At 47.1% G+C, this 22,921-nt stretch overlaps 1 protein-coding gene across 1 annotated transcript in view; it reads right to left on the bottom strand.

Annotated features, from left to right (window-relative positions):
- Positions 1 to 19,785: 19,785 nt before the first annotated feature.
- Positions 19,786 to 22,921, bottom strand: part of KLHDC8B (kelch domain containing 8B) — an 8,541-nt gene continuing 5,405 nt past the window's right edge. The window contains exons 7-11 of the mRNA XM_010573481.1: positions 22,692 to 22,917; positions 21,664 to 21,828; positions 21,223 to 21,447; positions 20,872 to 20,973; positions 19,786 to 20,024 (exon numbers count right to left, since the gene is read on the bottom strand). Of these exons, the coding sequence (XP_010571783.1) occupies positions 19,828 to 20,024; positions 20,872 to 20,973; positions 21,223 to 21,447; positions 21,664 to 21,828; positions 22,692 to 22,917 (915 nt within the window). The 3' untranslated portion in view covers positions 19,786 to 19,827. The remainder of the gene's footprint in view (positions 20,025 to 20,871; positions 20,974 to 21,222; positions 21,448 to 21,663; positions 21,829 to 22,691; positions 22,918 to 22,921) is intronic.

The following is a 22,921-nucleotide window of genomic DNA, read 5'->3' as shown; positions in this document are numbered from 1 at the left end:
CAAGTTGAGGCACTGAAGTAATTAGGAGATGGGCAAATGCGTAATAGAGTGCTTGTTGTGCTGGCCAAAGCAGACAGATTCTTGCTTACATTAAGGTCCCACCAAGAGCACTTGCCAAGCACAGCAAGGGAGTGTTCTTAGTATAACAAGATTGGTATTTCAAACCTACAGGCTATCACGACCTCGAGCAGAATGCACCAGACCCCACTCATTTTGCCTAAGAGGGCTGTGTTGACTTAAAGGGTATCTGTCAAAGCTGTGCTTCGTGGAAGCCACATTTTACTGCACGGTGAATATTACAGTGCTTTTGTGAAAGTCTGCTACCTTGATCTCACAAGGTATAACTCACTTCACGTTTCTTACATGTATTGAAACTGGCCTCTTGTTCTTGCACAAAGCAGGGCAACCACTGAGCAGAGTCCTGACAGGGTGTTGATAAAAAATTATCCCAGCATTAAAAATTAATGCACTCTCAAAGGCTCAGATCTAAGCCAAATTAGAAACAATTTCTCTGAAGCACTTTCCCTCAGTAAAGACTGCTGTGACTAGCCACTTCAGAGACAGAGCTGTTCAAAAGTATTTTATGTTATTGGCTTTTTTTGGGGGGGGGGGGTCACCTTTTTATCATGGCAATAGCGTGCTTCACTATGTGCTTCTTACTCAAGAAATGAGCAGTACTAGTTTTGCGCATATCAGAAATATGATCACTTCAAGCACAGAGGAGTGATGGAAAACTTCAAACTAACATGTGAAAATCTGAGAAAGCCCTAAAAAACTGGAATGGATGGATGAAACTGGATGCTCAGGTTATAAATATCTAAGTTATTTTTACTGTGTGTATTCCATTAGTGCTCCAGATAGTCTAAAAATTATCATACTCCACGCAGAACACAAGAACATAGAGCTGCATTTCTATGCACGCATGGCGCCTAACTACACACCACCTAAGTTCTCTGACACAGTACAAGAGAGCAGAGAAAATGAGAATATAACAGAGTAAGAATGGAAAAATGGACAAGTCCATACCACAGATAAGTCTTACTTGCTCTTCTCCCTTATGAAGAGCAGCTGTGAGTGGCATGACTTGCCTAGTTCACCCCAGCTTGGAGACAACATGCTGACATTCGGCAGTTTGACTGTGCCCTCTGCTGTTAACAGAAATACAGAAAGGACTTACATGTCTTGGAAATGGTTTCTAGGTGAACCAAAATGGATTTGTTTCGTGAATCGAACATTTCTCCAAACTTGTCCAAGCATGCTTGCAGCTGCAAAAACGAAGGTAAATGAGAAAATTAATACATTGCCCTTTCCTTATTTGCAAAAACACAACCCCAAATGCCACAGAACAATGACTGCAACTCATGGAATCAAACAGCCTGAAAATGGCTATTTATCTGTTGCTTGAAACAATTTGTCCAGCTGCTGGTTGCAATCCCAAAGGAGATCTGGAATGGCTCAAAAGGCTCACGAAATGTTGCAGTCATCCTAACAGATTTCAAAATATATATAGGTGCTGATCTGTAAAATGGCATTAATAATGTTAATCAAATTAATTGATCATAATTGAATAATCAAATGACACCAAGTTGGGAGGGAGGGTTGATCTGCTCGAGAGTAGGAAGGTTCTACAGAGGGACCTGGACAGGCTGGATCGATGGGCCGAGACCAGTTGTATGAGGTTCAACAAGGCCAAGTGCTGGGTCCTGCACTTGGGTCACAGCAACCCCATGCAGTGCTACAGGCTTGGGGAAAGAGTGGCTGGAAAGCTGCCCAGCAGAAAAAGACCTGGGGGTCTTGGTTGACAGCTGGCTGAATATGAGCCAGTAGTGTGCCCAGGTGGCCAAGAAGGCCAACGGCATCCTGGCCTGTATCAGAAATAGTATGGCCAGCAGGAGCAGGGAGGTGATTGTTCCCCTGTATTCAGCATTGGTGAGGCCGCACTTTGAATACTGTGTTCAGTTTTGGGCCCCTCACTACAGGAAAGACATGGAGGTGCTGGAGTGTGTCCAGAGAAGGGCAACCGAGTTGGTGAGGGGCCTGGAGCACAAGTCTTGTGAGGAGCGGCTGAGGGAGCTGCGGCTGTTTAGTCTGGAGAAAAGGAGGCTGAGGGGAGACCTTATCGCTCTGTACAACTGCCTGAAAGGGGGGTTGTAGTGAGGTGGGGGGTCAGTCTCTTCTGTCAGGTGGCTGGAGATAGGACGAGAGGAAATGGCCTCAAGCTGCCGCAGGGGAGGTTTAGATTGGATATTAGGAAAAATTTCTTTAGTGAAAGGGTTGTCAGACATTGGAAAAGGCTGCCCAGGGAAGTGGTTGAGTCACTATTCCTGGAGGTATTCAAAAAGCGCATAGACAAGGCACTTCAGGGCATGGTTTAGTGGGCATGGTTGATGGTTGGACTCGATGATCTTAAAGGCCTTTTCCAACCTAAATGATTCTATGATTCTAAGATTCTAATTATAAAAGTGTTGGGGGAGATACCATCACCTTCAGACAGTAGGACCACATTGTCTTGTTCTCAAGAGTAGACTAATTTCTTCAGGCAGAAGAAAAAAGAATTGATATTTGCAGACAGCTATTACAGCCTGTTCTTACTCCCGAGACCCAGAGAAATTCCACTGCTGACTCTGAGGCAAGGCCCTAAAGAAGATGTCCCTGCTCATTGCAGCGGGGTTGGACTCAATGACCTTTAAAGGTCCCTTCCAACCCAAAACATTCTATGATTTCTAACTCTTCATTATTCTGCACTCTGAATTTGAATTAACCTACCTGTTGAAGCCTGTCTTTGATACTGGAAATACAGGTGCTTAAAACCTCACTAAAATGACAAAAACAACAAGTATAAAACAGACGTGTAAGTTACTGAAGTAGACAGAAATTGAAAAGATCACAGTAATCATGAGACATGAAACGCTGCAAGGCACAGCATAGTCCGTAATGTAAGCGCAGAAATGTGCTTACTTCAGGGGGCATAACCCTTTGCAGTCACCTTACTTGTTTTAGGAAAGCATGGATTCTGCTATATAGAGTAAGGAAAAAAAATATATATACACATGCACGTATATATCATATACATGAAATTATTTTTTTTAACTCTCCCATTTTTGGCCTAGCATTTGTGCCTCTCTTGAAAGTTTTAGTTGGCGTTTACACAAATGTCCATTAGCTGCTGGGGTGTTACCACTGTGCTATCTGCTCCAGAAGGACACAGCCTTGGTGGAGGTGGCGTGCCAGTTGCTGGGATACATAGGTATTGTATTTGGACTCAAATAACTGTGGGAAAAACATGGGAAAAGCTTCAGATCAACAAAGCCCAAGCCAGGAAGAACAAATACTGCAAATCCTTTTCTCCTGAGATTATGCTTGTGGTTTCTGTTATCCACCCTTTTAAGCTGAGCGAGCCTATGAGGAACCAGGCTATATTCACGATTAACCTATCAAACCAAAATGCAAGGACAGTTGCTAAGCAAAGTGATAACCTATTTCCTCTTTGAAGATTCGGGTCATTTTAAATCAATCATTTAGTGATCCAAATTGCAACAACCAAAAAGGTGGAGGCCAGGTAGATTCTACTTATGAGAATTAGGCAGGGCTTCTGAAATCTTTCTAGCCTTATGGAAAGGAAGATATTAATTTTATTAGTCAAACTTGCAGGGGATACAAATTAATAAATTATACATTTAACTTTGTAAAGATAATATAGCTATTTCTATAAACAGGCTTCTAATCTGAGAATGAGTCTGGAGTGTAGGAAGAAGCAGAATTCATTTAAAGAAGAAATAAAGGATAATTAAGAGTTCTGCCTAAATATTTCAAACTACTTGGTCATTTCTCATAATTCATTTTAAAAAATACTCCTCTTCTCTAACACGCACTAGAGAATCAAATTTTGCCTTATCAGAAGCATAGTGCCCATTGCAAAAGAGAAAGAGATACATAGCCTGATCTGATCAAAGGCTTTTAATAAAAGCACGTTTCACTTTGGATGTTACATTACAAAATGTACAGTGCTAAGAATTATTTATAGGTGGACCGGGGAGTTTGCCATCTTTCATTTTTGAGCTTCAAATGGTTAGCTGTTCCTTAAAGTCCTTTAGGACCTACACGTACATTTAATTCTTAACATCTGACAAAGAGCAGATACAAATTACATTAGCGAATTACTCTTGTCTGTTACCAAAACCACAAGATACAAAAATCTTGTATACAAGTAAAATTCTAGATAGGCGCAGATTTATAAAGGTGTAATCATTGCTTCTTCCACCGCACACAATATGCTTGGCAATCTCCTCATCTGGCCTAAATGTGAAGGTTGTCCTCAGAGTCCCTTTGACCAGTTCCAATGTAGCCATATGTTTGAGTTAATGCCTAGGCTGCAGTGATACTGCTTAATTTAGGGTTAAACTTGATGCCTTATCCTTTATGGAGGACCATTACTCAATAGTTTCACTATGCAGGCCTGATTACTTTGTATCATACCTTGATTATGCCCTTGAAGAGGAACTAAAGACTGATAAAAAGGAAACATCCTGCTCCAGAAGGCACCAAAGGCCAGATGATCGCCAAAGAAGCATGAACTGGGAGAAAGGTAAAGGTGGCAGGGGGAGATCGCGACCACCAACTCAATTCAAGGCCGGAAGAACTCCCCGCCCTGACCTGCAAGGAGCATGCTTGCTAATTTACATAGCAAGTGAGGCTAATTTAAATATAACTAACCAATAGTAGATGAGATGGTGACTACCAACCAATGAGGGTAAATTTAGGCAGGTTTTTAGTAATCATGTAACAGGACAAACACACTGTAGTTCTTTGGTGTGGTGTGCTAACTTTGTGGAATTATCACCTAGCACCCATCTTTGCACAAACATGAAATAAATAAATATCTCGGCTCTGTGTGTAAGATTGGCTTATTGCACACCGCGTATTGAACCCCGCTTGTGGCACAACACCAACAGTCTATACAATTTTGAGAAATATGGGCTTTTGCGAGAATCAATACAGAAAAAACCCTGCTGATTAGATAAAGAAGGACAAAGGTAAATTCAGGTTAGAGTTTTGCTGTTCCTTGTGGCTTATGGCTGAGTGTGTTACATAAATTGCACTGCAAATAAACCCTATTCTCTTATCCTCTGACTCTTTCCAATCAGAGATTATTTAAAACCTGAAAAGATACTTTTCTTGGAGAAATATGCAGCTATGTCATGTATGACTTTTAAGAGGGGAAGAAGGAGCTACAGGGAGTGATAACCACCAGCACAGAAAGAATTTCCAATGGATGTCTACTTACCGGTCATATTTGTCCTTTATTTTGTTCCTGTTCACTTCAAAATTTTCCAAGACACTTTTCACTCTTCCTGCACCAAAATTAAGTGAACCTTTTTCTTTTGTATCTTCATCAAATAACAGTGGTTTTGTCTGGTATTTGGTAAAAATACAGGGCTCACTCTGTTGCACAAAAGAAAGAAAAATGTTGAAGTATAAAAATAATCAGAACATTAATTAGAAAAAAACATTTGTGTACCAAGTGCTTTGCAGACAGAGGTCACAGTGATTGGATGTGACAGATTAGACTGGATGAGGAGATTAAGCATTTCATGAGATTATGGCTCACTTAGTGCACCTAGTTAGATTGACTCCCTGTGGAACTGAGACCCAGCCCGAATTCCTCCAGACTCAGGCTTTTCTCCCAATCTTGAGGATTTTCAGTTGGTTGCGATCATCAGGTGTACAGCTTTTCTTCCTGTATGCTCAACACAGAGACTATAAATGAATTCCAGTGTTTCTGGAATTGTTGAAAAGTTAAAGATGTCAGTGGGAGCTCCCTGTACAGGAATCTAAAGAAAACCCTATTGAATTTCCTGGTGGATGACATCATTTTGCTGCCAACTAGCAACACCACCAGAGTGTAGATGAGTTTTTCACATGCTTCAATATACATTTCAGAACAAGAAATTTAATATTAATATGAAAGCTGTAAAGACCTTCTTCATTCTACAAACTTTCCAGACACTGTGTGACCAAAATGGAAATGCCTTTTCCTTAAAACGTAAGAAAATGCAAATTCCATTAAGTTTTCTTCTTTAACTGTGGAGAGTGAATTTCCTTTTTTGTGTCTGATGAAAAGCTGCTGCAGCTAATAGACAAGATACTCAGTAAAATGCAGAGGACAGCAGATGGGATCTGGAACTGAAGGACAGCCTAGGGCTACCGAGCTGGCACCACTGCTCTTTCTTAATCTTTGCTCTCAGGTGTCTTCATTCGGTTCCAGTGCTCTCTGTTAGTGGTGCAGGAACTATTTTAGTGAGGTTGGTAACATCAGAAACCACATGCTGCAGGAGAAAGATTTTGGGCGTAGAAGTTCTTAACCCAAAATCATTCAAGCATCTGCCATAACAACAATACAGCAAGTTAATTTTCAGTCAATGGAAGTAAATACTGAATGCCTCTGTCATTCTTGCAGAAAGCTAATGAAGAGAAACACCACATTTTTCAAAGAGGAATAGATGTAATATTCCAGTTTAGCTAGATGGTCTAAAGACATTAGCTTGAGAATAATTTCATATTGTTTTAGTAATTAAAAAAATGTGATTAAAGAAAATAATACCTATCTCAATAATAATTTATAGTAATCTTTTATAAATACTAGGTTTTCAGCTGACCAGGCTGCTACTTTGTCTAGTCACAATAAATATGTGTATGTATCAAGAAGTTAACTTGATTTCAGCAGTTACTAACATTTGCAATTGGTACGACCTGATTTCAGCATTTTCCATTAACTTTGAATAGTGGCTGCGTGCCTGCACAGGGCTGAACAAGAGCAAGACTCACGTCTTGGGAGTTGTGCTGTCCCAGCTGTGTGCCCAGCTCCAATGGTGCTGCTGCCGACTGCACATTCTCCGGGCAGAACTGGGAGCCGAAGAGCAGCTGAGAATCGCTCAAACTTGAGTAGTCACTAGGAGCACTGCTCCGGATGGAAAACTTATTAGGCCTGAAATGGAGCAGAGCAGGTTGTGAATGAGTCTTGAGCAATTAAAAAGCCAAAGAGAGAATTCCCTACACGACCTGCTGGAACTGTTCAAGCATGGCCCATCCCAACATATTCATTTTCACTCTCCACTTGGAGGGTACTGTTCCTATAACTGCATATGTTTAACTGCATGTGGTTTTGCTATGCAAAGCCAACTGGTTTATCTTAAACTGCCGCATCCATACAAATGCAGTGTGGTAGCTCTGCATTCACCTTGCAGGGGTGAAGGTGTTTCTCCAGCAGGTCCTGCAGCCAGAAGGCCAAAACTGGGACTGGCCAGCTAACTCAGTTCATCCTACCTGCCTTGTCAGTCAGTCTTATTTTAAGGGACACCATGGGGTTTGCTCCTAGCAAGTGCCAGGTCTCTCCCTTTTCACTACTCTGGATAATAATTTCTGTTGTAACTCATATGCTGCTCAGCTTACTTGGAAGGTAGTTCCAACAGAGTAAACCTTTCTGATAGTTGACATTTCTTGGGCATTTATTCTCCAGATACCTTAAGTCTGACATGCTGGAACAACAAATAAATAGGTAGCATATGGTTGGACAAATTGATCTGGACTGTTAGAAATATTTCAAACATGGTAACATACTACTCAAAAGTTCTCTTCTTTCCCCTGAGCATTGCCCAAATAAACCTCTTCCAGCTAGCCTTGACTTTGTGCTGTGTTGCTCTGATTCTACTTCTCTTCAGAGGCATGGCTTCTACCACTTTATGGACTAGGCTCGTGGCACAGTACCAGCTTCCCTCAGACAAGGGTTTCCCTGCACAGCTGCACTGCTTCTTACTGTGTCGGAGGCTGGCTTCAATTTTTTGCCAGCAAAGATACAGACTTTTTTAATTTTTCACATTATACTATTCCATTGCTCTGCATCCACAAGGTCTGATGGAGTGCATAGGCTAGGTCCAAACATAAGAAAAGCTGGGCCAGGTTTATACTCTCAGTTCTTGCTGGTTTTTAAGCTACCAAAATGGAGAGATGTGTTGCTGCCTTTGGAACTGGGAATTACAGACCAAAGTTAATTAAAAAGACTCTTACGCAGGGTTTTTCTTCCATATCAAATCATATAAGTAAAGGAGAAGGAACAGGAAAATAATTCATGTGTATAACAAAAGATGATCACCCCAACATTTATTAGCAGTGATGTGTTTGGCTAATCCCCAGTTTTGGAAGGAGCCCAAACATCATACACACATCAGGGAAGGGATTTAGTAGCAGCACTTGAACTGCTTAGTCTCCCTCTTCATTATATGGTGGTATCAGTGACAATATCATATTAATACTTTTGGCTTTAGGCTCACTGAGTACACTGAACTGCAGGCAAAAATAGATGAGGTATGGGTTTCTGGATTCTCAAAAAGCCTGATAAATCTGTCTGGGAGATTCAAACCCTTCTCCGTTGATCTTTCTCTGGACCCCAAATCTACTAAGAAAGAAATCTGAACACAACTTTTACTAGCACAGCTTCTTGTTTCCATCTCAGCTAAGCTTTCTAAAAAAAAATAATTTTCTTAATCTACAGCCAGCATGTCAGGGAGAGATGTGAGCACACGGGCTGCATGGGCAGGACCCATGCTTGCAATGTGAGTATCACATGTCCTGCACCAGTTTTCTAAATCCTCCTGTCTTCTAGCTGAAAAAAGCTCCCTCTTAGTTTAAGGAAGGCTTTTTATAATTTTTAAGTGCTTTACTGTCTTGTTAAAACCCCTTTGAAAGTGTCTGGTAAAACTGGTGAATATCACATCCCACAACCTGCTCATTTTTTCAGTCCCTTCACATTACTTAATGCCTGAAGTACAAGATTCCTGTAACAAACAGTTTTATGACTGGTATTTTGAGGAGTATTGAGCTGAGAGGACTTTATGAACCAAATGACTTCCCAGGCTCACTCAGCACTGACACTATGACCAGAGGTGGCTGTTGGCTGCTCCGGAGCCTTATTTTTCTGTCTTAAGTCCACTACCTCAGTGGTTGGTTTAGGAACAATGGTACTTCTGCAAATTTTGGAGGGAGACAAAACAGATGTCTCTTTTGAATACACTCATTGTCCTGAGCAATGGATTTCTTTCTCCCTTGCTTAACACTGCCGGCAATTAATTTACTAACAAGACTATCTGGGCAAGACATCAGCCTGGCCACACTTGTCCCAGGCCTATCCCTGACGGTGAGACCAGACAACCATGATGAGATCTGTGATCAGATCCATGGTCAGGCAACCACAGCTCTTCTAACCACCTGACCACTCCCTTCAGGATGCCTGAGCTGCAGGGATGCATGCTCTGTCCTAAATATAAACCCTTCCTTATAAACAGCAAGGAAACATCCTAGATATTTAATCTCAGTTAGAAGTCTCTCCTAGGTGATGTAATAGTTTACCTCAGGAGAACTTTTAGCTTTCTGCTAACACGAGCCATTCCCCAAGTTGTTCATGCGTTTGTTCCATAATGTTCCTGTGGTATTGGCACTAGCATACGTGTCCAAAGCAAAACCAGCTTTAGATATGCAAGACAAGTTCTTGTCAGTGCCAAAAAATACTAAATCATCCTCTGCTGACTGATGGAACAGTTTCTTTTTCCCATCTAACTTTATGCAAGGTATTGCAATATTGGCAACTCCAACCCTTTCTGTAACATGAGTGTGACATAAAAAATCTGCAGCCCTCTGCATATCTGGGGAGTCAGCTAGTTCTTCACAGTCTCAGTTTCCCTGTTGTCAGTGGGAATTACCCCTCCACAGAAGTTAGATCTTTTGGGAGCTTCTTTCATTTTTCTAACTTCCAATTTCCACTTCCAAATATTTTAGCACAACCATATGCAAATGTTCACTTTTCATTCAAAGGTTCTGCCTTGCCCCAAAACAGCTGTCAGATACAACAACCCAAGAGAAACACAGCATGCAATAAATACCCTCTTCTTGTGTTTCCTAGATGTTTCTAGGGGCATTGACAAGCTAAAAATTCATAACTATAAACTGTCATAGGCCTTATCGGTCATACTTAAAATGGTTAATTTTTACTCCATTTTTTGGATCCATCCTTACACACCAACACCAATGTTTAAGAGTCATTTGGAAAAGCAAATTGAGTCTTCTACAATTTGCAAAATAACATTTATCCACGGTGCTGCTGCTGCTGTAAGTGATTTTATTTGGTTCTGTCATCACCACTGAACCTATGCCAACATCCCTCTTTTTCCCAAGCACTGTGGGTAAATCTCATTTACGTCTTCCTGACACTTTTCTTCAAAGTGCAGTAAAGCCTCTTTCCCAAAGAAGAGATCTTTTTCTCCTGGAAGTAATCTTGAGTAGGATCAGTGCCATAAAGTTCCTCTTCTCCTGATTCCCCTCCAGAAAAATCTCCCAGACCTTTCCGCTCCTCCTCATTTAGTGACCAGGGCTGTATCACAAGAAATCCGATTGAAATTCTGGGAGCTACTGTTCGCCTGCTCTTCCTCCTGGCTTTAGTCTGTATCTATAGGAACTGTCTCTAGCTCTGCTATGCTGCTCTCATCGTCACTATTTGCTGCCTGCCAATGAGCTCAGAAAATAAGCAAGGATCAGCATTGGCTTTGGGTGCAGAGGAACTTCAGCATCCAGGGGCCTGGAGGAGTTTAAAACAAGGAGTTTTAGCTGCTATTGCAGCTTCCAGCCATTTGCCATCTCTTCACTGCAAATGGCCACAGCATAAAATTATTACTCTGCTTTCTGTCCTCTGGAATAGCATGACCTGCTTGCTGCAAATCATTTGCGCCATATCCTAAAAGGAATTTCTACAAACAGATTTTGGCACTGGCCCCAATGCATTAACCACAACAATATCCCTCTCAGTTATTCAGCTCAAACACTGCCTCCAGTTTCCAGATTTCAGGCTCAAAGTCCTTCTGGTCTTGTTTTAATTCCTCAAGGTAATTTTTACTTTCTATGAGCCACTCCATTATTCATTCGGCTGTGATTCAATACTGTCCAGACATTCCTCACCTTGGAAACCATGTTAGCCCTTTGTCCTGAGCCAGCCACAGCGGTTCACACAGGGCCTTTTCCTTAGGAGGAGACTGGGATTTCCATGGAGCAGCCCTGTTTACTTTCACAAAACATATCCCTGACCACATGAAGAATTAGACATCTGGAGACAGTGGTTTTTTTGCACCCCCCCCCCAAGTCTGAAGCCATCTTCCAGTCTGCACTTACAGCCCCGGTTTCTCATCCCTCCAAGGTTCAGGATTTTTACAGCTGCTCTCCCAGTCTTTGTCCTGGCTGTCTCCTTCATTTTGTGCTTATTCTGGGACCTCAAGGCAACTTCAAAATATGTGGCCCTGCTATGTGGGATGGAATTTCATGGGATAATGGATTGAATAAGGTTCTTAAATTTGGAAGTTTTTTCTCAACAGCAGAAATAAGCTATAGAGAGTAGTGGCCCAAGTAGGCTTTAACTTACAGCATTCCTTTTGAATGCCTCTCTAATATTTTCATCATATATTGGCCTTACACACTCTCTGGCAGGCTTTCTGCTTCTGATGTCTTTGGAAGTAGGTATATTAGTAGCTTTTATGCCTTTAGCAAGTTACTGCTTTTCTCACAGAATAAGAAAATTCCCATAACTTCAATTTCAAATCATAATATATTGGTTTCTATTTTTCTATTTTTTATTGTCTTTCGTTTCTTGAAGGATGCCTTCTCATTTTCAGAAGTCTTCTTTACCATGCCAGTCTGGTACTGGTCCTTCTCATGTCTGATCTGATAGCTGGTATGCATTTGTTCTGAGCTTCAACATGAAGTCTAATTAATCTCTAGGCCTCAGGCAAGCATTTAACCTTTTTGGGTGTCCAGTTTAATTTCTTTTTAACAAGCTTCCTTATGACTATGTCAGTGTCTTTTTTGAAATTAAACAGTAGTGGATTTTTTGGCTTCTGTTGCTCCTGCAGAGATGTTGACTCCAGTTCACTACTGTCACTCTCGTGGTAGCACTAAAAGAGTAATATCCTGAACGCGGCTCTTGTGCTCAGTTCAGGGCCAAGGCAAGACACGTCTGTCCCCCTGGGAGTTCCCTGGCTGAGGCAGGTATTTATGGTGTCTGGAAATGTACTTTCAGCATCACGCCCCAGGGACGCTTATCCAGTCGATAAAAGGCTGATTGAAGCATCACCGCTTTTACAGCTGCTGTTCTCACATCTTCTGCAATCTTTCTTCACCTGCCCTTCTGGCTGGGCAGGCAGCAGCGCTGCTCTAACACAGCACTTTCCCTAATGAAGTCCGGCATTTCAATCCACAAAAATCGTGTCATTTGTTGATACACTTAAATTAGGCCTAAGCTTTCTCCACTGTATAGCTGTCAGTCTATCCACATGATCCCCTCCCACCATCTTAAATAACTGGCACCCTGATATTGCAGTGTCCAACTAGATAATCTTCCCTTTGCCACATTTCTAAGATCTCTGTCATGTCAATATTCATACATAAAAACAGGTAAAACAGCAACTTTGGTTCCCCCACCCTATTTCTCAGGCTGCTAGCGGTTACAGAGAAGCACATGTGTGTCTGACAGATAGATAACAAATAAAACCCAGAGCAATCTTGGGCTTGTGCAGCACCACTGCCATGAGGGTACTGCGTCACTGGAGCTCTGCATTTCCTAGGGACCTGGTGGCAGCTGCTCACAGAAGTAACACCCTGACTCAAACTTGCAAAGAACTCATAGTGTGATTCACACCCTGCCTAGATTATATGCTGATTTTATGTTTCATTTTTAAAGCTCCCTGAAAAACAGTATTCTGGGGATCATACAGCATACCCTGCTGTGGTGAGAAAGATTTCTAGTAACAGAAGTGAGCCAGGGAAAAGTAATCAACACCTTTTCCCCTATTTCAAATACACACACACATGCACACACTCCTATGAATAACTTCTTTTTTCCTTTAGAAGAAGTTAATTTTCCTCCTGAGAACTTTCTCCCCCTTCTTAACTCCTCCAAAAACCCAGCTGCATTTTCAGTAACATTTTATGCCCTATTTGACCCTTTTGAACTCACTTGCAAAAAATGTGGAATGCTGAGAAGTGGGTGTTAAAATTCTGTCTGTATTTTCTTCCTGCATTAATAAATGAGTTAAAAGGGAAGACTGTAGCTGACAGGATACTTTGGAGGAGGAAGGAATTTGAGTGATCCCTTTCCAAACAGGCACCTGTCCTTCTTCCACTCTTTTCCTTTCCTATTGCACAACTCCACAGAATGATTTATGTATTAAAAAAATCTCTATTATAAATTTTATATATTATATTGTATTAATTCAATATATAATTAATTATATAGAACTGATATAGTATATATTAATATAATTATTACTGTATAATTAATATAGCTATTATATTATATATTACAATAATATATAATTATATATATTATTATGTAGAATATTATCTATTTTTATATATTATCTAAATTTCCCCAGCTCAGTCTCTGACCAGAAAGAAAGTCACAGGTTTTCAAACTACTTAGAAGCAACTTATTGAAAACAAAAAAAAACCAAAACCAAAACCAAGAAAAACCAAACAGAAATCTGCAGGTACCAAGAAGACAACAGAATTATGCAACACATATTTATAAAGACAAACCCATGACAAATATAAACAAGTTTTTCCCTGAATTGGCTCCCCTTTGACCCCTGCATCTGTGCAAAATTCAATTAATTCATACATCTATGACAAGTATTTTTATAATGGGCAAGGAAACTACTATTATGTTTTCATTACGATCCATCATTGTGGTAATATCAGGCCAAAGAGACAGTATGACTAAAACGGTGAATTTGAACAACAGTTAGTTATGTAAGTGGGTTATTTAACTAACAGAGGCTCAGAGGACCAAATTCATCAATTAGCTTCTCCAGAGTCAAACAAGGGATAAATCTTGCTGTCTTTTTTAGCCACGTAATGCAAAAGGTAAAAAATGCAGCCTGTCTTACGTATTTGCTCTCCAGATGTTTACATCCAAATAATTTTTGTTGTTTCACTATATATTGTAGATGTGGGGAGTTCTAGCTACTCTTTGACTTCTGCTGGGAAAAAAATTAAGCCATGCATATAAATGCAGGATATGGAATAATTTTAGAGTTACATAATGTGCAACAATATGGCAAATCACAATTCATTTTATCTACCCTCTGCACACGGCGATTTAACTTATCTAATTAGGCATAGATAGGCCACAGGACCTCCCTGAATAAACCCCAAATAAATCAGAGAACAAGCTTTCAGCCAATGCTGGTTTTTAAATTCCCAGCAATGGTGGATCTATGGCAGTGCCTGGCAGGCTGGGAGCAATGCAGGCACAAGCAGGATCGGGGAGGAGGCTCATTAGCCACCATTAACCAGACCGTAATGGACCATAGATCAATTCTAGATGTGTTTCACCCCATCACTATCAAACACGCAAAGCATTTAATTTTATATACAATTTCCTCGTGATCTTTCCGCCCCACCCCACAGCCCAAGCTCACCCGGTGGCTGTTGGCGTGCTCAACATCTCCTTGATGTTCCAGATGTTAAAATTCATGTTTTTTTCACAGCTGACACCCTCACTGGGAGATCCCGGCCCTCACCATGGCCCTGGCACGCACAGCCTCCATTCCAACCCCACGGTGGCCATGCTGCCACACTGCCCTGTGGGGAGGAGGAAAATGGAGAGAGACGGATAAGCCCTGCTCAGGGTGGGGGGAGCATTCCCCTGTGCCCCCTCGCTGTGGGGAGAGCCTGGTGGGGGGGCATGGCCCAGCAGGCTGAGGGCAGGCCCCACCGACATGGCTGCCCCAGGCCTGGGCCTGGTGGATCTCCACAGGCCCGGGGTGCAGCTGTCCGCCTGCCCCACAGGGCCTCGTGGGAGCCTCACAGGAGCCTGTGGGTCCCAGCCTCACAGTCCGGGGCTGGGGGTCCCTGGCTCAGCCCCCACTCCGATCTGTCCCCAGGCCACCCAGGGCAGGCGCCAGGCCAGAACCTGCCCCCGGGCACATGGGGCCATCACAGGGCAGGGGGAGGAAGAGGAGGCTCGGAGCCTGACCCGACGAGGGCTGCTCCCATGGGAGCACGGTGGCCACGGTGCCCATTTACTTCATGTCCAGAGGCTGCGGGGTGTCTCGTGTAAATACCTCTGGCAAAAATGCAGAATGGTTTAATTTCACCCATTAGAAGTATGACAAAAATAACCCATCATCTAAACACTCCCCAGAGAAAGATTCTCAAATATAGTTTTACTGGAATTTTTTCCTTGTGTTTCTGTATTCTCCGTCTTCGGGAATGGAAAATGGGCACGCTTACTTGCCTATTTTTTTCTCCTTTAATTCAAAACAATTTCAATACTGGTTAAAATATTTGGTTGCTGGTTCTGAAGTTATTCTGTAAGCACTAAACTACTGTAGAAATAAGGTTGATATAAATTCATGGATAGATTACAGGAACTACTCACATTCCCCTTTATGCTCTTTTGCCTTTAGTATTAAAGGCAGCCTGGAGCTCAGAGGTGTCAAAATAATGGCTTTCTTGATGTATGTATTTGGTTTCCTAATCAAATCCCACAGAAATAAAGCTTTCCCTTAAAAAAAAAATATATCTGGACTTTCACCCATAAAAAACTTCTTGGAGTGACTTTGCTGCATTGTTTTTGCTTGTCACTACAGTGCTAGGGCTGGTATATATAGCTCGGATTTATCACGTCGGCTTGTTAACTCTCAGCTGCACAACGAGCCTCTAATGGGTTGATTTTCGAGGACCAGAGTGGGGAATCGCAGCCTGGATCATATTCCTGTTTCAGGGATGGGATAATGGCTGGGCTGTCCAAGGCAGCCGTGCACTGGAAGGCAAACCTTCCTCCAGAGAGCTGTACTGATGGGAACATTAATGTTTATTGCGCTTGTTGAGTAAATAAAAGCCTTGTTCTGCTCCTGAACTGCCTACAGCTCCATGGTACAGCCAGTGCATGGTGCTGCTGCCAAGAGCCTTGCTGTGCGTCCAGGTCCTATACAGCTCTGCATCATAAATGGTGATTTTCCATCATTTTATTGCTCTTAATTGGAAAGTTGGCCCAGAACTCCCCTCAGAAGAGACTGTAGAGCCCTGTACCCATTTACGGCCCTTCCACTGCCCTCAGGAAAGGATTTGCCAGTGCTTTGCACACCAGTGATAAGGCTCAGCACATTATTTTAGGTTAGTATACAGAGCTATTCCTATTTCTGGTGTGGCTGGAGCTTTCTGGTTTGAGTGTCTACCAAGTTTGTGCAATATGATAAATGAGATTTTTGTATTTCCATCTCTCCTGACAATGGAAAGAAATTTCTATAAGGAAACACATTTTTTTAATTATAGGTCTGACAGCTACCTCAAGTTCCAGTCTCCCCCATCCATAACACACTCTGGGGAGATTAGCCATGTTGCCAGGTGCTGACTCGTAGCTCTCCTTATATCTGAAGTAACAGACTGTGCTTCTAGCATTCGGGAGTGTGGCCAGATACTTGAAGCCTTTCATTTAGTAAAAATTAGCAGAAGCTGCCAGGAGATAAACAGCAATATATTTGGTATGTCCCTCAACTTCTTTTTCTTCATAGCGCATTTTGTTAGAAACTCACAGGAGCTCTTCAGTTAATAACGTGTTGGTATCCAAGGGTAGTCAGGACCATCATCACTTTGCTTGAAGATCTCTCCATCCACCCCAAGATGTCTTTGGCCATTGTCCTGGCTGGTCCCCTCCCCTCATTCGCATGGGATCCTGGTCCTGTGCCTAAAAGCGGAGATAGAAAAGAATGAGAAATCCACACTTTTAGGAGACGTCATGGATTTCTATTCACTTTGGGTGGACGAGCCAAGCCAAACAGCACTGCAGTGGGTCGACGTGCCTGGCAATCATGTTCATGAGGCAAGGTGCTGCCAAGAAAGGGGCAAATCCCTTGCAGGGCAGGGACCGTTGGCCCCACTGCTGGAAACACCGCAATGGCAAAGGGCTCCCGAGCCATAGCTTCCCCCTCCAGCATCTCCCGGCTCTCGCAGCCAGCATTACCTTGAATTTGGAAAAAGCAGCACTGGGCACCCCATCAGCAGCAGGGAAAGCTGCGAAGTTGGCATGCAGGGATGTCAATTTGCCTGTGACTCAGCATCTGATTTATCCCATCCATGCGATGTTCCTGCGGGAAAAGCTTATTAATCAGGTCTGCATTTCCAATGCAGTTCTTTGATTTAGGATCCCCCATGACTAAAGTTTTGGTGAGACTGAAGTTATTACATGCCTTGGTGGCTTCTGGAAAGGGCTGGCAGGCTGGGGAGAGGTACCGAGGTGGCACCGAGGGGTCTGTCACCTCCCAGGACCCCAGGAAGGAAAAGCCCACTGGAGCTGAGCACAGGTCAGGAAGCGCTGTGAAAATGGGGCGCTGCTGCAATATTCATAGGAGAAGGCTGGAGCCACATCACGCTCAGAGGAGGGGGTCCTTCTGTCCAACCCCCCCAGCACAGCATGAGCCACTAACCTTCTCTGGCTGCTGGTGCATCCCCCCCGCTGCCGAGGTACGGCTCAATCACTAATTCGGGGCTCCCTGTTGATGCTGGCTCTGGCACAATGGTGGTTTCTATGGCAACTCCAGAGGTGGATGCAGGGATGGCTTCATCCGAGGTACCGCGAGCCCAGGTATCCCAGGATGTTCCTCCCAAAACACAGGCAAACGGCCATGCAGGACGTAGGGATGGACCCCACAGTCACTGCGCTGGGTAGGCAGTGGAGGTGATGGGGCAACGACACTGAAAACACCTGGCGACTGTGTTATGGTTTAACCCCAGTCGGCAGCTAAGCACCACACACCCACTCACTCACTCCCCCAGGTGGGACGGGGAGACAATTGAAAGAGCAAAAGTGAGAAAACTCGTGGGCTGAGATAAAGGCAGTTTAACAGGTAAAGCAAAAGCCATGCACACAAGCAAAACAAAACAAGGAATTCATTCACCACTTCCCATTGGCAGGCAGGTGTTCAGACATCTCCAGAAAAGCAGGGTTCCATCACACATAATTGTTACTTGGGAAGACAAACACCATCGCTCCCAATGTCCCCCCCTTCCTTCTTCTTCCCCCAGCTTTACATGCTGAGCATGACCCCATATGGTCTGGAATATCCCTTGGGTCAGTTGGGGTCAGCTGTCCCGGCTGCATCCCCTCCCTACTCCTTGTGCACCCCCAGCCTCCTCGCTGGTGGGGTGGTGAGAGAAGCAGAAAAGGCCTTGACTCTGGGTAAGCACTGCTCAGCAGTAACGAAAACATCTCTGTATTATCAACATTCTTTTCAGCACAAATCCAAAACATAGCCCCATACCAGCTGCTATGAAGAAAATTAACTCTATCCCAGCCAAAACCAGCACAGAATGCTCTTTTCTAAATAATTTCCAACTTTCCCCACGCTGTGACGCCCCCGGCAGACAGCACAGCCTGCCCCAGCAGTGGGCCAGATGCTGCCGCACTCTGCTGGGATTTATCTTCCCATCTCTCTGGCCCTGCTACCCATCCGAGCATCGCACTGGCTATCTTTTCCGAAAGGTCAGGCATCTGTGCTTGATATTTACCTGGACCTGCGAGATCTTTCTAATGTCATATCAGTGAAAGATCAAATCCCTCGTCTGCATCTGCTACCGCCGCTCTCTGCTCTGGGCTGCGTGACTCTGCATGGAGCCAAGACCAATGAGGCTCAGGCGAGCCCACAGCACCAGGCAATTGGGGGGTCACGCCCCCACCAGTTTCACTGTACACCCTTAAATGTCACCCACAGACACCACCGGTAACAGAGCTTATCTTCCCTTCCCAGTGCTGGTAAGTGGGAAATGCAGTGTTCCCGCCTGGGACAGCTGGACACAGCCAAATCCAGCTCTCCCAAGCACCAGCCATGCTCAATCCTTTGAGACAGGGCTGTGGTGCTGGATGGGGCCCAGGAGCACCAGCATCATTAGGCATCTCATCTTATTTCTCAGCATCCTGACAGCCCTCACCGTTCCCTGCCCTCTCTCGCACCCCGGCTCCCTCTGACAAAGCCCCTCTCCTGCTGCTGCCTTCACCCACTGCAGCCCCTTTGCCCACAGGAGAGGCCAAGCAGGAGCAAGGCTGTGCCAAGGCAGGGCAGCCACTGCTCAGCTCTCCCTCTCCAAAAGGAGGGCCGGAACCCTGCATCGCATTGCTCCGCTCACCCTGGCAGTGGGGAAAGGAGCAAGAGATGTCTCTGCCCCATAGCATGGGGTCCGGCCAGGGAAGGCTCACCTGGGTCTCCCTTGGGAGGGGGTTTCCTGACAGGCTGTGGCATGTCCCTGCCCGGAGCAGGATAACCAAGGATGACACAACTCCAGTGGGGTAAAATTCCATGTGTTTCATTTATTCGAGGTGCTAAGTCACCTCCTAGGCACTGAGCTACCGGGCACCTCTGTGCTACATGAGACATCGACTGGGTCTACGACGACACAGCACTCACTGCTACACACATGGCACGGACATGCCACAGCACAGACGGGGCCAGACAGGGCAGCGTGGCCAGCGACAGTCCTGCTGCCACTGCTCCCTCCGCGCCACTGGCCGCGGCCTTCCTGCCAGGCAGGATTTTGCCCCTGGCTCCATTGCCACAGCGGTGCAGGAGCCGACAGGGGTTTCCGAAGCATGGCAAGAAACTGCAGCTGCTCCGGCACCTGGCGTCACAGGACGGCAGCTCCCTGGAACCGGGTCACCCGCACACACGGGTGCTTACACACCCTGTCCCCGTCTTCAGGCACTTGGTGCATGGCCGGGGCTGGGCCCCGGGGCCCCACTCAGGGCACCTCGCGCAGGCACAGAGCCTCGACGGCACCGCTGGGGCCCTGGGCCACCCCGCCGATGACGAAGAGCAAGCTGGGTGCTGGGCAGCTGGAGCAGGAGCAGCGGCCGGTGGGCATGGGGGGCAGTGGCTCCCACTTCTTCTGCGAAAGGCTGAACCCTTCCACCGAGTCCAGCGGACAGGACTGGTTCCCTGTGGAAGACAGAATGGCGTCAGACCCCCCGCAGCCCTCCCTGCACCCCAGGCTCTGCCTTTCACCCTTCACATGCCTTTGATGTCCCAGCCTGAGCCCCCAGCGGTGGCCAGTCCCCAAGCCCTGGGCTGCGGGGAGGTCTGTGATCCCAGAGGCAATTAGCAGGGGCACAAAAGGATTAGCGGCATCCCCACAGGGAGGGCAGCTGGCACTGATGCCGCACTGCTGGCTTTGCCCCCATGCCGGCACCCCGCAGCCATCACTGGGGCAGAAGGGAGGGCAGCACCATCCATGGCAGGGCTCAGAAGCAATGCCACACCACAGGGACCCAGCCAGTGCCGCTCACCTTCCCCATCACCTCTTCCTGCCCTGCAGCAGGAGGTCCGGCTTGCCCCGGGCGATCTCGGTGGGGTCTGGCAGCCCTCGCTGCAGGGCTGGGGGTGCTGGCTGGTGCCAGGCTCCCCAGGCAGCCCTCCCCGCTGCATCCCCACTGCTGAGTGACAGCACTAACCTTTCCCCAGCTCTCTCGGGAGAGGGATGAGGCGCTGCAGCCCTGCGCGGCGGGGCTGAGCCGACCTGGGCTGTGAGCCCAGCACGCTGCACATGAGCTGGGGAAGGCCTGGCTTGAGGGGGTGAAAGGTGCAAGCTGCTCAGTGGGGGCAGCCTGTGGGTCAGGGCAGTAGGGTCCCCCCAGCACTTGGGGGGCACAGGAGGGACGCGGCTGCAGACGGTGTTGCAGTAGCCCCATGGTTTTACACAGCCGACCTCCCCATTGCTGCGCAGGTCACTGATGTGCCACAAAGGACAGGGATGGGAACACAGCCACGTGCCTACGCCCAGCATTACCGAGACCACCCACAGCCACCACTCTTCCTCCCAGGCAGCCGGCCACAAAGTCAGCTCTCTTCTCCCTCATGCGGATGGCACGGCTCGGCTTGCTCCACGCACCTGGGGGTGAAAGGGTATGAGCATTGCCTGCTGGGGCTCCTCTCCACACACCGAGGCCAGGATATCCCCGGGCAAATGGCTCCCAGGGCCAGGGAGCACAGGGCAGGACTCGCCATGGGTGCAAGGAGCTGATGCTCAGTGCCTGGATGAACCATGTCCCTCTGGTATGGACACCCCTCACCAAGACCCAGGGAGGCATCCTGGACCGACAGGGGACACTCCCACCCCACCTAGGGACACGGAGCTCACCCTGTGCAGGATCGAACATCTCCACGGTGTTGACGAAGTGGGGACGGGAATAGAAGTTGTGAGGCCCCGGCTGCTGCAGCCCCCCCAGGCTGAAGACAACACCATCGACCATGGCACAGGCAGCAAAGGCGCGGCGGCTGGGCACGCAGGGGTAGCGCGTCCAGCTCCTCGTCTCCAGGTCAAAGGCCTCAAAGGCGGTGACGGGCAGCTTGCCCTGCCGGCCCCCTGCACACAGACGAGACACTGCGGCTGCCAGTGCCCCGAGCTGGCACCATCGGTGGGCTCAGCAAGCAGGATGGGGCCTGCCAGCTGCAGTGCTGGGGTGGAAGGGCAGCACAGAGCCACCCTGGGGTGCACTAGGTCACTCCCTGATCCGGGGAGGCAGCGGAGCGAGAGGGCAGGGGCACGGGGGGACGCTCGGCTCTCCCCGGTGGCACCTACCCAGGACGAAGATCTTGTTGCCCTGCAGGAAGGCGGAGGCCCCGTAGCAGGGGGTGGGCATAGAGGGCAGGGGCTGCCAGTGGTCCTTCGCTGGCTCGTAGACACGGACCAGTGCCTGGGGAGAGGTGTCCGCACCCATTCCCCCCAGCGCGTAGATGGCCCCATCTGCAAAAGAGGCTGCGGTGAGGCTGGGGGTCTGTGGGCAGTGCTGCGGGGCTGGGAGTCCCTGTGCCCTCCAGGGCAGGCAGCACAGGCGCTGCCGAGCCCCACGGCCAGCTGCTGCTCCAGGGTGGCCGGGGGACGGTGCGTGCGGCCAGGCCTGAGCCCAGCAATGCCCCAACCCCGCTGGGACCCTCTCACCCCCCTCTCCACCCCATCTATCAGGCGCAGAGAGGAGCACAAGGCCATCGGCTCTAATTATTCTCGGCAGTACCATCTCCCTGGAGACACCATGGCAACACAGCCATGCTGCCAAATCCTGCTCCCGCTCCCGGCGCAGACAGCACCCCTGCACGCTCTCACCGCTGCCCTGCCGTCCCCTCTGCCCTGCCCACCCCGCTGCAGCTTGGGGACATGCCATGGCATCCTCAGACAGGGAGCAGACATGGGCACCATGTATGGGGACCAACCCTGGCTCCTGGCATGCGGGCTGCCCGGCTGTGCCAAGGCTCGGAGGCTGCTCAGCAAAGTTTGGGCAGGAATCACAATGTGTTCGACGCGCAGCACGCCGAGCCAGGCTGGAGCAGGGTGTTTGGCCACCCTGGCACAGCTCCCAGTCAGGGCAGCTGGGGAAGGCTCTTGTGCCCAGAGGGGCTCCACATCACCCAGCCCCGGGCGGCGACAAGGCTGCTGGGGCACGAGTAGGACCCTGCCATTAAGTGGCAAGTTTGGCTACTGGGTGAAAGCCTCGTGCTGCATCCCAAGCGGCAGCAGGATTCAAATCCCACCTCAGCATCCCCCAACCCCTGCATCCCCGCTTCTCTGGACAGTAGAGGTACCTGCAGCCAAGCCCTATCCCCAGCCCTCACCTCTCTGCACGGCTGAGATACCCATAGAGGGCTGAGCCAGCGCCGCCTTCTTCTCCCACTTGCCCTCATCCACATGGTAGACCTCGACGGAGGCGAGGGGACTCTGTGCCACGTCCACGCCGCCCACCACCAGGATCTGCTTGCCCAAGGTGAGGGCAGCAGCACCGGCCCGCGGCGTGGGCAGCGGTGGGAGCGTGGTCCAGCGCTGGGTTGGGAGGTCGAGCACCTCG

The sequence above is a fragment of the Haliaeetus leucocephalus genome, unplaced genomic scaffold (assembly GCF_000737465.1).
Source record: "Haliaeetus leucocephalus isolate CR32 unplaced genomic scaffold, Haliaeetus_leucocephalus-4.0 Scaffold2, whole genome shotgun sequence".
Taxonomy (NCBI): domain Eukaryota; kingdom Metazoa; phylum Chordata; class Aves; order Accipitriformes; family Accipitridae; genus Haliaeetus; species Haliaeetus leucocephalus.
Note: the sequence above shows the minus strand (reverse complement) of the source record. Positions and strands in the feature narration are given on the sequence as shown.